The sequence below is a fragment of the Lithobates pipiens genome, unplaced genomic scaffold (assembly GCF_037356315.1).
Source record: "Lithobates pipiens isolate NorthernLeopardFrog02 unplaced genomic scaffold, aLitPip1_a1.2 Scaffold_3, whole genome shotgun sequence".
In the NCBI taxonomy this organism is placed as follows: Eukaryota; Metazoa; Chordata; class Amphibia; order Anura; family Ranidae; genus Lithobates; species Lithobates pipiens.
In genome coordinates, this window is record NW_027507790.1 from 52,211,385 (window position 1) to 52,225,424 (window position 14,040).

Sequence of the window (14,040 nt, forward strand, 5' to 3'; positions counted from 1 at the left end):
ACGTGAGAACTGAAATACCATTGTGGGTCAGCCTAGAGGCCATAGATGCCCACCCCATTACAATTTCTAATCTCTTGTGGCTACCTCCCTCGCTGAGAGGCGCAGTCGCAAATCCTGTCACACAATATTCTCTCAAGTTTGGGACACGGTTCACAAACCCTTTAAGAAGCTCAAATCTTTATATACTCCTTTTCTTTTCTTTCTAGGTCACCCACGATTTTACCCGGCTTTTACTGAATCTGGCTCGTTAGCTGCCTGGTCTCGGGCAGGCCTTGATCGAGTGTGTGACCTGGTGAAAGGTAAATTACTTAAATCCTTCCCTGACCTACAAGCCCAAACTCAACTCCCACATAAGGAATGCTTCCGTTACCTTCAAATTGCCAACTTCGTACAATCATTGCCAAAACCCAACGCAGACCAGGATCAAATGTCTGTATTCGAGAGAATATGCAACTCGGACTCGCATGCTCCCGGTATCATCTCTCGGCTGTATTCCCACTTCACTTCCCCTCCCGCTCCCCTGCTGCCCTATGCAACACGACGGTCCACTAACCTCGGTATAGGCCTGGACGCTGAAACTTGGTCAGGGATCTGGACCAACACTAAAAATGCTACCCAAAATGTTGTTGCCTCGGAGGCTAAACTTTAAAGTTCTCATGCGGTGGTACCTGGTCCCGACTAGGATTGCCAGGTTTGTTCTAGGCTACCCTGCAGCTTGTTTTAAAGGATGTACTGAGGCGGGTACCCACCTTTATATCTGGTGGACGTGCCCAGTGGCTCAACGCTTCTGGGCAACAATATTTCAGATGGCTTCGGTAATGTTACGTGACACCTTGAAACCTGACCCCACATTAGCTTTGCTCAACCTTGCACCACAAAACTGCACCCGTACTCAACTGTGCCTTTTCCTTCAACTAACCATGGCAGCAAAGCAAACAATAGCGAAGGCCTGGAAAACGCAGACACTTAACATAGCAGAAGTAAAGAATAGGGTTACCCAAGCCATGATCCACAGTAAAATCGAAGCGACAATACTAGACCATCTACCACGTCACAGTAAGACATGGCAGCCTTGGGTTGAGCACTTTCTACCTCCCAATCTAGACCCAAGTCTTCTGGAGCCTTAACACATCTCCCCAAATAGAAATTCCCTGACGCCCGTCGTCCTGGGTGCGTGCGAGCCCGCCGACCACCCCCTTGCCCCACTCTGCTTTCTCTTCCCTGCTTTCCTCTTCTCCTCCCCTGGTCCCTAGTCTTTTCCCCCCTCTCTACTCTTAAAACTTCTACCCATACAGTACCTGTTCTCCCACATAAGCTGAAGATTTTGGTCTTGGGAGTAACCCAGGAAACTAACCCCAGTGATTCCGGGGTACCCGGTCTTAATTACCCTTTCTAGGGGTTACTCCATCCTTGCTCGGACTCCTTTGACAAGAGTCTTGCCCTTGGGGCTAGACCCCTGGACTTAACATTGCTATTCTATTTATGCTGTTGTTTAATTAATCTCATGAATTTTTAGTTTATTATGCTGTACTGTGTATTTATCCTGTTAAACAACAATAAAATCTTTGAACTGAAAATAATAATATACTTTGAAAAAAAAAAAATAACATTGTAAGTATATTTATACACTCCAAACCAGCTTGGCCACCACGGCTCAAGCTGTAACTTAAAGCGGTTCTTCACCCTAAAGGGGAAGTTCCGCTAATCTGATCCCTCCCCCCCCTCCGGTGTCACAATCGGCACCTTTCAGGGGGGAGGGGGGTGCAGTTACCTGGATAATCCAGGTAACTGCACCCACTTCCGGCCAGACCGCCGCAGACCCCCGCAGACGCCCCGCCCCCCCTGTTGTGTTCTGGGAAACACAGTTCCCAGAGACACAGCGGGGGACCATAAGAGACGCGCAGCGCGACTCGCGCATGTGCAGTAGGGAACCGGGCAGTGAAGCAGTCATGCTTCACTTCCTGATTCACTGACAGAGGATGGCGGCGGTGGCAGCAGCGAGACAAGCGATCGCTCGTCATCTGCCGCCGACATCGCTGGACCCTGGGACAGGTAAGTGTGATTTTATCAAAAGTCAGCAGCTGCAATATTAGTAGCTGCTGGCTTTTAATATTTTTTTTTTTTTTTGGTGCAGCTCCTCTTTAAATAAATTTAAAAATTTTACTTCCTGAAGAACTCAATTTCACTAACACTTTTTTAGACCCAGTCATAAAAAAACTCGAGTCCACTTTTAACATAATACACTGTCCCCCTTGAATTCAAGAGGACACCACCACACAATATTGGCCACGAAAAATAAAAATGTAATTATTTTTTTTATTTTTTGGGTGGGAAGCACCCTTCAGGGAACCCCCTTTTATAGGCAGGCTCAGGTGGTTTCTGGAAGGTTCAGAGGTAAAATTCACATGGCCTATCCTAGTCTGCCATGTGACACTACCTCGAATTTGCCAATCCTAGCTTAGTATTCTCCCTGCCTGTATATCTTTGACCTGACTCACATGCAGGTGCGTTGCTATGTCTACAAAAGATCTGGGGCTGGAGCCCATAGCAGCGAAGTAAAGAAAGTCATACGCGTGGGCCATCGGGAGCGCGCCGCCAGCGGCGTGCTCCCGCGCTGGTCGGGACCCCCGTGAGTCCGGTCGCGGGACCCGCGGACTCGGTCGCCGCGGGCATCCCCGCGATCGTCTCACGGAGCGGCCGAATGGAGGAAATGCCGAGTAAACAGCATTTCTCCATTCTGCCTAGCAACTAGTGACGCTGATCTCTGCTTCATGTGATTGGAGCAGAGATCAGTGTTCACTAAATGAAAGCCCAACCCCCCCACAGTTAGTAACACACCCCTAGGAACACTTAACCCCTACACTGCCACCCACTGGTTAACCCCTTCACTGCCAGTGTCATTTACACAGGAATCACTGCATTTATATAGCAGTGATTACTGTATAAATGACAATGGTCCCAAAAATGTTTTAAAAATGTCCGATGGGTCCTCCACAATGTCGCAGTCACAATAAAAATCGCTGATTGCCGCCATTACTAGTAAAAAAAAAAAAAAAAAATAATAAAAAATTATTAATAAAAATGCTATAAAACTATCCCTATTTTGTAAACGCTATAACTTTTGCGCAAACCAATCAATAATCGCTTATTGCGATTTTTTTTTACCAAAAATATGTAGAAGAATACGTATCGGCCTAAACTGAGGGAAAAAAAAATTTTTAATATATTTTTGTGGGGATATTTATTATAACAAAAAGTAAAAAATAATGCGTTTTTTTCAAAATTGTCGCTCTATTTTTGTTTATAGCGCAAAAAATAAAAACCGCAGGGGTGACCAAATACCACCAAAAGAAAGCTCTATTTGTGGGAAGAAAAGGACGTCAATTTTGTTTGGGAGCCACGTCGCACGACCGCGCAATTGTCAGTTAAAGCGACGCAGTGCCGAATCGCAAAAAGGGGTCTGGTCTTTGACCAGCAAATTGGTCCGGTCTGAAAGTGGTTAAAGAGAAACTCAAACCAGGTTTATTCTGCAGGCCAAAGTCTCAAGACTACTGATAAGGCTTGTCAAAAAAAAAAAAATTACAGTTTTGAAAACCATGAGAGATAATTGATGTTTGTATAATGTTCAGAAGTAAAATGTGAGAAAACATTTGTGGAGGCTATTTTCAAAAAAAAAAAAAAAAAAAAAAAAAAAAAGGGATGCACAAAAAAGTTTGTAACACTATTTCTTTACTTTTATATTAAAAAAAAAAAAAAAAAAACACGACATTTGCAATAAAGTTTTAATATTGTACTATACTATTATTTACAAGATAGGTATATGACGATTGACAAGGTTGCAGGTTATATAGTTGTTGGTGTGGAAGATTTGTCATGACCTTTTGACGTGAACGTTCTTTGGCACAAATATTTACCTTCCAGGTTAAAGGTTTTTCACCCATGCGCAGTAGCAACCATTTGTTTTTTCACGGACGAATAACGCATTAACCTTGCAATTTATTCTTTCGTTCGGCAGAAGTTTTCCAAACTTGCCATTCGTTTTTTTGCCACAAAAACATCACAAACGATTAACGATTTGTGCCCATTAACTTGCCGAAGAACGAACAAAGTGTCTACATGATCGATTTTCCACAGATTTTTCATCTAGTGTATGGCCAGCATTAGGCTGGCCATACAGAACTTGATTCCCCCCATCCAAAAAATCTATGTGGATTGGGCAATCCCTTTTGCTGCACTAATGTATTCTGACAGCAGGGAAACTTCCCCACTGACAGAATATACTGATCAGCACTGATATAGCTGGCAACACTGATTAAGAGAACATTTTCCAACAGGCTGGTTGTACACAAGTCAATCGACAGATCGCCTTGTGTAAAGCGGCCTGCCCATTCATGGATCGAAATTCCTCCAGTCCATGTTGAACCAAACCAATTTCAATCCATGTATGGCCAGTTTTACTTTGGTGCATATTCATATTTAGACATACTGAAGAACTGCTGTAAATGAACATTTAGGCAAGACTATGAAAATAGAGGTGAACTGACCTTCACTGGCCTTTAAAATATTTAAATTAAATTAAAAAATATATTATTGCTGTTCCAAGAATATTACTGGCCAGCTTCATCCACTAAAGACCCCTTTCACACTGGGGCGCTTTGCAGGCGCTACAGCGCTAAAAATAGCACCAGCAAAGCGCCCTGAAGGAGTTGCTGTTATGTCTCCAATGTGAAAGCCCCAAGGGCTTTCACATTGGGCGATAAAAATGGCTGCGTTTTACCGCCAATGCACCCACCGCCCCAGCGTGAAAGGATTCATCAAAGCTGCACAGCATCACCTGCAATTACAAGTCTGACCCACAATTGAAAAAATTTGGAAAAAAATAAAGAAATACTGTATTTTATCCAGAGACTTCGTCGTTCAATTACAAACACTGGAGTCTTACCTTCTTTGGCACATGCGAGACCTCCAGAACCTCCACCAATCACCAACAAATCATAATCATAATGCAAGGCTGTGGGACAAAAAAATAAAGAGAGCAGATGACAGGATAAACAAAACAAGCAATAATTAACTGACCATTCAGTTCTAATTTATTTTTGTAATGTTCAGCAGAAGATGTATAGTTATAAAATATATACAATGAAAATAACACAATTTCTGCAATTCTGTGAAAATGTCACACTGCATCACCAGGCATTGTGTCCACGAACACTGCATGGGAAACACAAATCACGGGGATCAGAATGAGATGGAAAGTGTAGTAAGCCAAGATCAGTTATTAAGCCTTATTTAAAGTGATTGTTACCCCAAAAAAGTAAAAATAAAAATAGATCATGTTCCTTTAAAGCATGTTATACATACAGCACAGTGCTTGTACTGTGTCATTTGGCCCCTTGTATCGCCTGAAATACCTGGCTGGTCCTCCCCTTTGTAAACGGACTATGGTTCATCAAGGCTGCTCAGCCCTGACACTGGTCAGTTTACGTGCCTTCTGTTCTCCTCTGTCCTCTCCCCCCTCCCTTCCTGTCAGCTCTGTGTCCGTGCCTGCCCCCTTCCCACTGCTGAAAATTACTGTTCATTTTTTAAACCATCTTCTTTCTTCTTCTTGTTTATTATTGTGAATGAATGAATGAAATACTTGTATAGCGCACAATGCGAACTGAATCGCCTCTAGGCTGCCCCAGTGTCTGTGACTTATAAAAAAATAATGCAGCTATATACCTGATTTCAGAGCTCACGTGACTGACCACCTCTCTCCTCCTTCCCTCCTGACTGATGTCAGTGGGGGACTCTCAGCCTCACCTGTTGCATCTGTCAGGCCGAGAAACAATAGAGTCAGCGGGTCACGTGAGCATAGAGTGGCTTTCCGTAATAAGGTATATAGCCACAGAGGCAGTTTACATTAATAAACAGAGAGAGGATTGTGTAAATTGCACAGTGGGTTCACAACCACTTTAATATTTGAACCATATTTTCCAAGCTACTAAGAGATCTTTTTTGGCTCACTTGGACAAGTGGCAAGAGGATACCTGTGACAGCGCTCAGATGCAGCTGAACTCCACATCAGGTTGCAGCATCCTTTTGTGTTATGGCAGCATGAAAAACTGATATAGATATATACACACAAACATACATATACACATTTGTGTGTGCGTACATATTTTTAACAATTTTTTTATACAAAATTTTTTGTTCATTATGTTTTACATATGAGATGGTTGCCTTAAGTTGTTGTTTTTTTTTTTTTTTTGGGGGGGGGGGGGGGGGGGGGGGCTTTCAACTGGTCAGCAAGTCTCTTTTCAAAAGAACAAGCTCTCTTTCAGGATGAGACAAACCATTCAACACTAACAGTGTGCTTAGAACGATCAGTTTTACTTATGTAAAACCTTTATCCCAAAGGAAAAAAAAAAACAGTTTGCTGTAATTGCTTCTAGAGTGTTAGCTGAAGTTTGGCTTCAATTTATTAGCATATTAAAATCTGCCAGTACACCTAACACTCCCCTCCCCCCAGACTAACAATGCTGCTGTCCAAGTGTGCCACCTGTGCTCCTTCATCCAGAGTGGAGTCACGCTAATACAGGTGGTGTGTTACTGGGCAGGTCACCAGGGGACAACAGAGGAGAAAAAAAGCCAATAAAAAGAAAACGAATTCAGCCACCACATCTAAGGATTGGTAAGCTGCAATATATTACATATTTGGTTTGGGGTGTAATACCACTTTAAGGTTAAAAAAAAAAAAAAACACACCTTTTTGGAGTTCAGAACTTTAAAGCGGGATTCCACCCTAAAGTGGAACCTCCGCTGATCGGAACCCCCCCCCCCCTCCGGTGTCACAATTGACACCTTTCAGTGGGGAGGGGGGTGGAGATACCTGTCAAAGACAGGTATTTTCACCCACTTCCGGGCATAGACTCCCACGGGAGTCTACGCCATTTCCTGCCCTGCCGCGCTGTCTGCTGGGACACACACGGGTCCCAGTGACAGCGCGGAGATTTCCGATTGCGCGGCGCGGCTCGCGCATGCGCAGTAGGGAACCGGGAAGTGAAGCCGATTCGCTTCACTTCCTGATTCCCTCACCTAGAATGGCGGAGGCAGCTGCCGAGGCCCGAGCGGTCGATCGGCCTCGGCATCGCTGGAACCCGGGACAGGTGAGTGTCCATTTATTAAAAGTCAGCAGCTTTAGTATTTATAGCTGCTGGCTTTTAATATTTTTTTTTTGGCGGAATCCCTCTTTAAGTCCCCATTTACACCAGTGCGACTTGTCACATTCAGTGTGAACGGGGGCTAAATGCATTTTTTCCACACTGATACATTGTATTCTCGCACTGATATGTTGTATATTTTCCATTTACTGGCCAGTACAGAGTTCCCCAAACTACCAACTGCCTCCTGGCAGGTGATAAATAACGCATTTGTGTGCTCTTAAGGCTCCATTCCAATTCGTGGCATAATGTGGAATGCGTTTGAGATACCATTACTTCTTAATGGCATCCCAATCGCGTTGTGATTTTGCCACAATAAATCATGCTGCAATCACTGTAAACTTGCAATGTGGAAAGCTGATTGCTTAAAAACAAGGAGGAGCTTCTTTTGGGCAACAGCGTCACGATTTGCCACAATTGCAGAGTGATTTATCGCACCGCGATCAGGGTGCCATTAAGAAGTAATGACATCGCAGATGCACCTCATGTTTAGGAATCACTGGCAGAATCGCAGGTGTGAATGAAGCCTTAGTACATCGACTTTAATTATCTCCCTTATTTTATTGTATTTTTTTGCCTCACATTCGATATTTTACGCTATTAATTCATGTGATAATTCCAAAAAAAAAATAGTCACGTGGCCCTTTAGTGAAATGACCCCTTGGCCCTAATATGTAAATTTCCCCACACTTTCTGATGGGAAAATGAGAAACTAGTTTGCAGGCAGGCAACACTTGTCAGTGGGCAGAACCATAGCCACTATTCAGTCCAATAGCAGCTTTCAAATCTTCCTACTGCCATCCATTGTCAAGCTAAAGAATGGCAGAACTGATGGGGAACTACTCCCTCCCCATCAGGCTCTGCCCACCCAATGTCTCAACTTATTTCCCAAATATTGACATTGGCATATTTGGGTAATGACATCCCTGACCCCTTTGTTAGTTTACAGCTGAATGAGGCTGGGGATACAGTACTGTGAGGTAGAGCAGCACGATTCTGGCTAAAATGAGAATCACAAATAGAAGATAGATCACGAGTCTCTCGGCATATCATCTTTCACATTAAAACAAAAAAAAAATTGTGCTAACTTTACTGTTTCGTTTTTTTTTTTTTTATTTATTGAAGTGCTTTTTTCACAAAAAATTGCATTTGAAAGACTGCTGGGCAAATACAGTGTGACATAAAATATTGCCGCAATTGCCATTTTATTCCCTAGGGTCTCTGATTTTTATATATATATATATATATATATATATATATATATATATATATATATATATATATATATATATATATATATATATATATATATATATATGTGTGTGTGTGTGTGTTTGGGGGTTTCAAGTAATTTTCTAGCAAAAAATAATGATTTTAACTTAAGAAAGAAGTGTCGGAAAAAGATTTAAACTTTAAGTGGTTAAACTTCCTGCATTTACACTTGAAAGCTTGGCAGACTGCCCAGATTATTTGTTTACACAAGAAGTTCTTTCCCTTTGATCTAGGAAGTAAGTTAGTTACAATGTTTCCAGTTCTACACTTGGCAGATTGCCCGGGATGCTTTCTTGACAGCTGAGTGAGCAGATAATCTCTCCACTTGTTTATATGAAAGAAACGCCTACTCTCAGCGGGAGAGATCGTCAGAGTGGGTGAATCGAGATTGTGTTTTTTTTAACAATTAATCGTGCAGCTCTACTGTGAGGGAAACTTACTGAAATACATGACAGCTTCTCAGCTCACAGCACTGACTAGTCTATGAATTGGCAGTATTTCTTTAAGAATCTCTCACTGACTCCTTTCCATAGCAGAAGGTTCTTGACCACGTGCCAATTTTGAAATTTTTCACATACATGTTAAAAAAAAAATCTGAATTTTTCTGCTAGTAAATTTTTGAGAACTCCCAAACAATACATACATTATATTATTTGGATAAATAATGATTTGGACCAGTGCACAAAGCAAGGTCCATAAAGACATGGATGAGCGAGTTTGGGGTGGAAGAACTTGACTGGCCTGCACAGAGTCCTGACCTCAACCCGATAGAACACCTTTGGATGAATTAAAGCGGAGACTGCGAGTCATCAGTGAGTGCCTAACCTCAAATATGCACTTCTGGAAAAATGGTTAAGCATTCCCATAGACACACCCCTAAACCTTGTGGACAGCCTTTCCAGAAGAGTTGAAGCTGTTATAGCTGCAAAGGGTGGGCCAGCTCCATATTGAACCCTACAGACTAAGATTGAGATGTCATTAAAGTTCATGTGCATGTAAAGGCAGGCGCCACAATACTTTGCAGAAGCCCCGGAGAACAAAACAGTGTTTTTTGCAATATTTTAAGCCACAAGATATTTTATGCAGTCATTCATCAAATGCAAATCCTCAGGAAAAAAATACACTTAAATAGGGCTGCAACTAACGATTATTTTCATAAATCGATTAGTTGGCTGATTATTGTTTCGATTAAAATCAAATTTTGCTGCGATTTGCATTTTTAAATTTTTTTGGGCCAATCTGTTGTTGGGCAGATTAAAAAACACAAATTGTGTTATTACATGCTTTTCTGCAACTTCTCCATTGAAGTCTATTGAACCAAAAAAACAAAATGGCACCATCTTGCGTTATAAAAAAAAAAAGTCCTTGTCTTTTCCAAATACGCAGCAGCTGAAAAAATCATGGATGTGAACATGTCCCATAGGAAACCATGTAAATGAACTATAGTGTGTTTCTGCAAAAAGCACCAAAAAAAACACAGAGGTGTGACCAAGGCCTGAGATGTTTAGTAACATAATGGGGGTTAAAAAAACAAAAATTAGTACAAAAAGAGCAAATAATCGCAACTGTAAGCCCTTGTACACACAGTCGGACATTCCAACAACAAAATCCATCGATTTTGTCCGAAACTTGTGTTGCATACACACGGTCGGACAAAGTTGTTGGAAAATCCGATCTTGCGTAACGTGATGATGTTATTTCGTTACGACGGGACTACGTTCAGGCTAGTAGCCAATAGCTTTGGTCTAGGAATTTGATCTGAGTATGCCTGGCACTTTGTCCGATCGGAATTCTCTACACACAATCGGACAAAGTCTGATCGAATCATGTTGTCGGAAAGTTTTATAGCCCAGCTCTAAAACTTTGTCCCTCGGATATTCAGACGGAAACAGTCCAATGGAGCCCACACATGGTCGGAGTATCCGACAACACAGTCCAATTGAACATTTTCCGTCGGAATGTCCGACCGTGTGTACAAGGGCTAAGGGGTTAATTTTTTTACCATGGAACAGTGAAAGTAATATTTACAGTAGCGATTTGCTCTTTGTACTATAAAGGGCTAATTTTACTTTTTTTTTAACCCCATTATGTTAGTGGCCGATTAATCGATTATGAAAATAATCGATTACTATTTTCATAATCGATTAATTGTTTCGGCCTTACACTTAAATGCATTTTAGTGCATACAAACCACAATATAATGTACACATTTTTGGTAAAATATACGATGATGTTGCGCCAAGTAAACCGATACCAAACATGTCAACATTTAAAATTTTGCACGCCTGTGAAATGGCAGCAAACTACGGTATATAAAAATCTCCATGAGTGATGCTTTAAAAGTCTTTACAGGTTACCAGTTTAGAGGTAAGAGCACATTCACACTGGGGCGGGCAGGCGTCGGTGGTAAAGAGGTGCTATTTTTAGAGGCGATTTACCATTGTTTTTGCAGTGCTTTTTGGTCACTAGCAGGGAGCTTTTAACCCCTAACGGCCAAAAAAATTGGTGCTGCATATTGATTTCAATGGGCAGGGGTGATTAAATTGCCCCAAAGATGCAGCTTGCAGGACTTTAAGTGTCCTGCCAGAGCACCGCTTCAATGTGAAAGCCCTTAAGCTTTCACACTGGAGTGACGGGAGCGGTGCTTTACAGGTACTATGTTTAACGCTATAGCGCCTGTAAAGCGCGTCAGTGTGAAAGTAGCCTTAAGGCTAAGATCACCTTTGGAAATATGTTTCACCAGATTTTAGGGTGGAACATGTAAATGTTCCCACTCCTGCAGCTCCCCCATCTCTCACCTGCCTATGACAGGGGGCCCGGGGATTTCCTCCCCGCACCAGCCGTCACAATTTGAAAAGAGTGCAGCCATACGGGGCTCCGCCCTCACAGCTGTGTCATTCATTCACAGAGTTCTGTGAATTGAAATTCTTTGTGAAAGACGGCTTGCAGTTGTCAATGAAGTTTGAGAGCGCTGTTGAGCATCCTCACAGTTCATTGTTGCATCCTGGACTGAAGTACCTAACTCCCCGTAACCCAAGTACCGGCAGACAGCTACACTGACAGTCTGCAGGAGCCTGACATTGCACTCACCATCTGCTAATCGCGGGTGCAATGCTTTCCAAACTCCTAAAAAATAAATAAAAATAAAATTGTAAATGTACATTTTTCTTCCCTCACTCGGACGTTTGTGACGATACCTCTCATTTGTGGTGCAATCACCGTTTACATATGCATGAAGGACCTACGTGTGTGTTTGCATTTGCACTTGAGCACAGGGGTGTTCTTTCATTTTATTTAACTTTATTACGTTTAAATGGAATGAGAAACATTCCTTGTGATAGCTTGGGCAGCGACAGGTACTCTTTATAGAGAGATCAGTGGTTAATTTAGACCAGTGGTTCTCAACCCTGTCCTCAAGTACACTCAACAGGCCATGTTTTGGGAATTTCGCTTAGATAAAATAGCTGTCCAAAATACCAAGCCATTGCCTCTGATTTAAAGCACCTGTGAAAGATAATGGAAAACCTGAAGACATGGCCTATTGGGGGTACTTGAGGACAGGGTTGAGAATCACTGAACTTCTGATCCCCCCTCTGCCCTCCAAGGCAGTCAAACAAACTGTGATCAATTTGATTGGTTGCTTCCCTAGCTTTAACAGCCAGGTAAACACAGAACCAAAACCAGAAGTGACAAAATCCTCGTCTCCTCTGGCTTCATTCATCACAGACACCCTTTGGACAGCTGGCCTGACTGCTTGTAGTGGCCCCGGATCACTGGTGGAACGCAAGAGACTGGAATTTAGGCTTACAAGCTTCAAGTAGTGTTGAAGCCTGCTAGCATGTTGTTTAACCACTTGATCTCCCCCTTCATGACCAGGCCATTTTTTTGCAATACAGCACTGCGTTATATTAAAGAGGGAGTCCACCTATATAAAAAAAAAAAAAAAAAAAAGCCAGCAGCTACAAATTAGAGGTCAACCGATATGGGTTTTTCTCTGGCCGATGCCGATATTTAGAAATCGCCACGGCCGATATATGATGCCGATTTTTTTGGGCCGATATGTTAGGCCGATTATTTATTTTCTCCCCTTCATCTCATAAAATCTAACAGACACTGGGGCGTTTTTCAGGCGCTTTAAAATAGCGCCTGTAAAGTGCCTGCAAAACGGCTCCCCTGCAGTCTGTGTGGAAGCCCCGAGTGCTTTCACACTGAGGAGATGCGCTGGCAGGACGTTAAAAAAAAAAGTCCTGCAAGCAGCATCTTTCGAGTGGTGTATACCGCTCCTCCACCACTCCTGCCCATTGAAATGAATGGGCACCGCTGCCAAAGCGCATGCAATGCGATTTGGCAGCGGCGCTTCACAGGCACATGTAACCCCTTCCTGGGCTGCTAGCTGGATTATAAGTGCCCTGCTAAAATGACGGTAAAGCGCCGCTACAACTGGCAGCGTCTTACCGTCAACGCCTGCTCGCTCCAGTGTGAGAGCAGCCTTAAGTGATACAGAAAATTTCTTACATTCATTAAACAAAAACAAACATCCAAACAGTTCACTTGTATGTATAATTTAGAATGACATACACATATATATATATATATATATATATATATATATATATATATACACACACACACACACACACACACACACACACACACACACACACACACACATATATATATATATATATATATATATATATATATATATATATATATATATTACACAAAAACATACTTTTGGATGAAAAAAAAAAATGGGCTAACTTTACTGTTTTTTTTTGTTTTTGTTTTTTAATCTGTGTATTTTTTCCAAAAAAAATTGAGTTTGAAAGACCGCTGCGCAAATACCGTGTGACATAAAATATTGCAACAACCGCTATTTTATTCCCTAGGATCTCTGCTAAAAAAATATATATAAGTTTTGGGGGTTCTAATTGAGTGTCAAAAAAGATTTAGTCTTTAAATGGCTAAACTGACAACTCTACACACAGAGAGGAGTTCATTCATTTCAAGTGTAAACATTGTATCTTTTTGATCTTTTCTTGGCAGACTGCCCAGAGAGGAGACAAGTCGCTTCAATCAAGTCTCCAGGCAACTTAGGCTCGGTTCACACAGGGGCGACACGACTTCAGGACGACTTTGTGAGGCAACTTGGAGACGACTTGAACACGACTTTTAGACACGACCTGGGGCGACTTACAAGTCGCCCCAGACCAGGCGACTTTTGCCGTGGCCAATCAGAGAATGAGCTCTGAAGGGGGAACTCCACGCCAAATTTCTGAAAAAAAATTGGCGTGGGTTCCCCCTCCAAAAGCATACCAGGCCCTTAGGTCTGGAGAACATCCAGTGCCTGGCACCTGCAGAATAGCTTTAATTAAACAATTCAATTAATCACAGCATAAGCAGCCCACCGGTGGTGTGCGCTTCCTGCAGAAGTGCAGCATCACAATAAAATGTATATACACACACACACACACACACACACACACACACAATCCTGCACAGGTGAGCTGCCCTGTAGCAGTAAACCTGCTATGGGACAGACAGCAAGTGGTTAAAGTGGCAA

General features: G+C 42.3%; 1 protein-coding gene across 6 annotated transcripts in view; it reads right to left on the reverse strand.

Annotated features, from left to right (window-relative positions):
- TXNRD2 (thioredoxin reductase 2) overlaps positions 1-14,040 on the reverse strand; it is a 213,184-nt gene that overhangs the window by 196,672 nt on the left and 2,472 nt on the right. For all 6 annotated transcript variants that reach the window (XM_077461681.1, XM_077461678.1, XM_077461676.1 and 3 more), the window contains exon 2: positions 4,943-5,011. In XM_077461681.1, the coding sequence (XP_077317807.1) occupies positions 4,943-5,011 (69 nt within the window). The remainder of the gene's footprint in view (positions 1-4,942; positions 5,012-14,040) is intronic.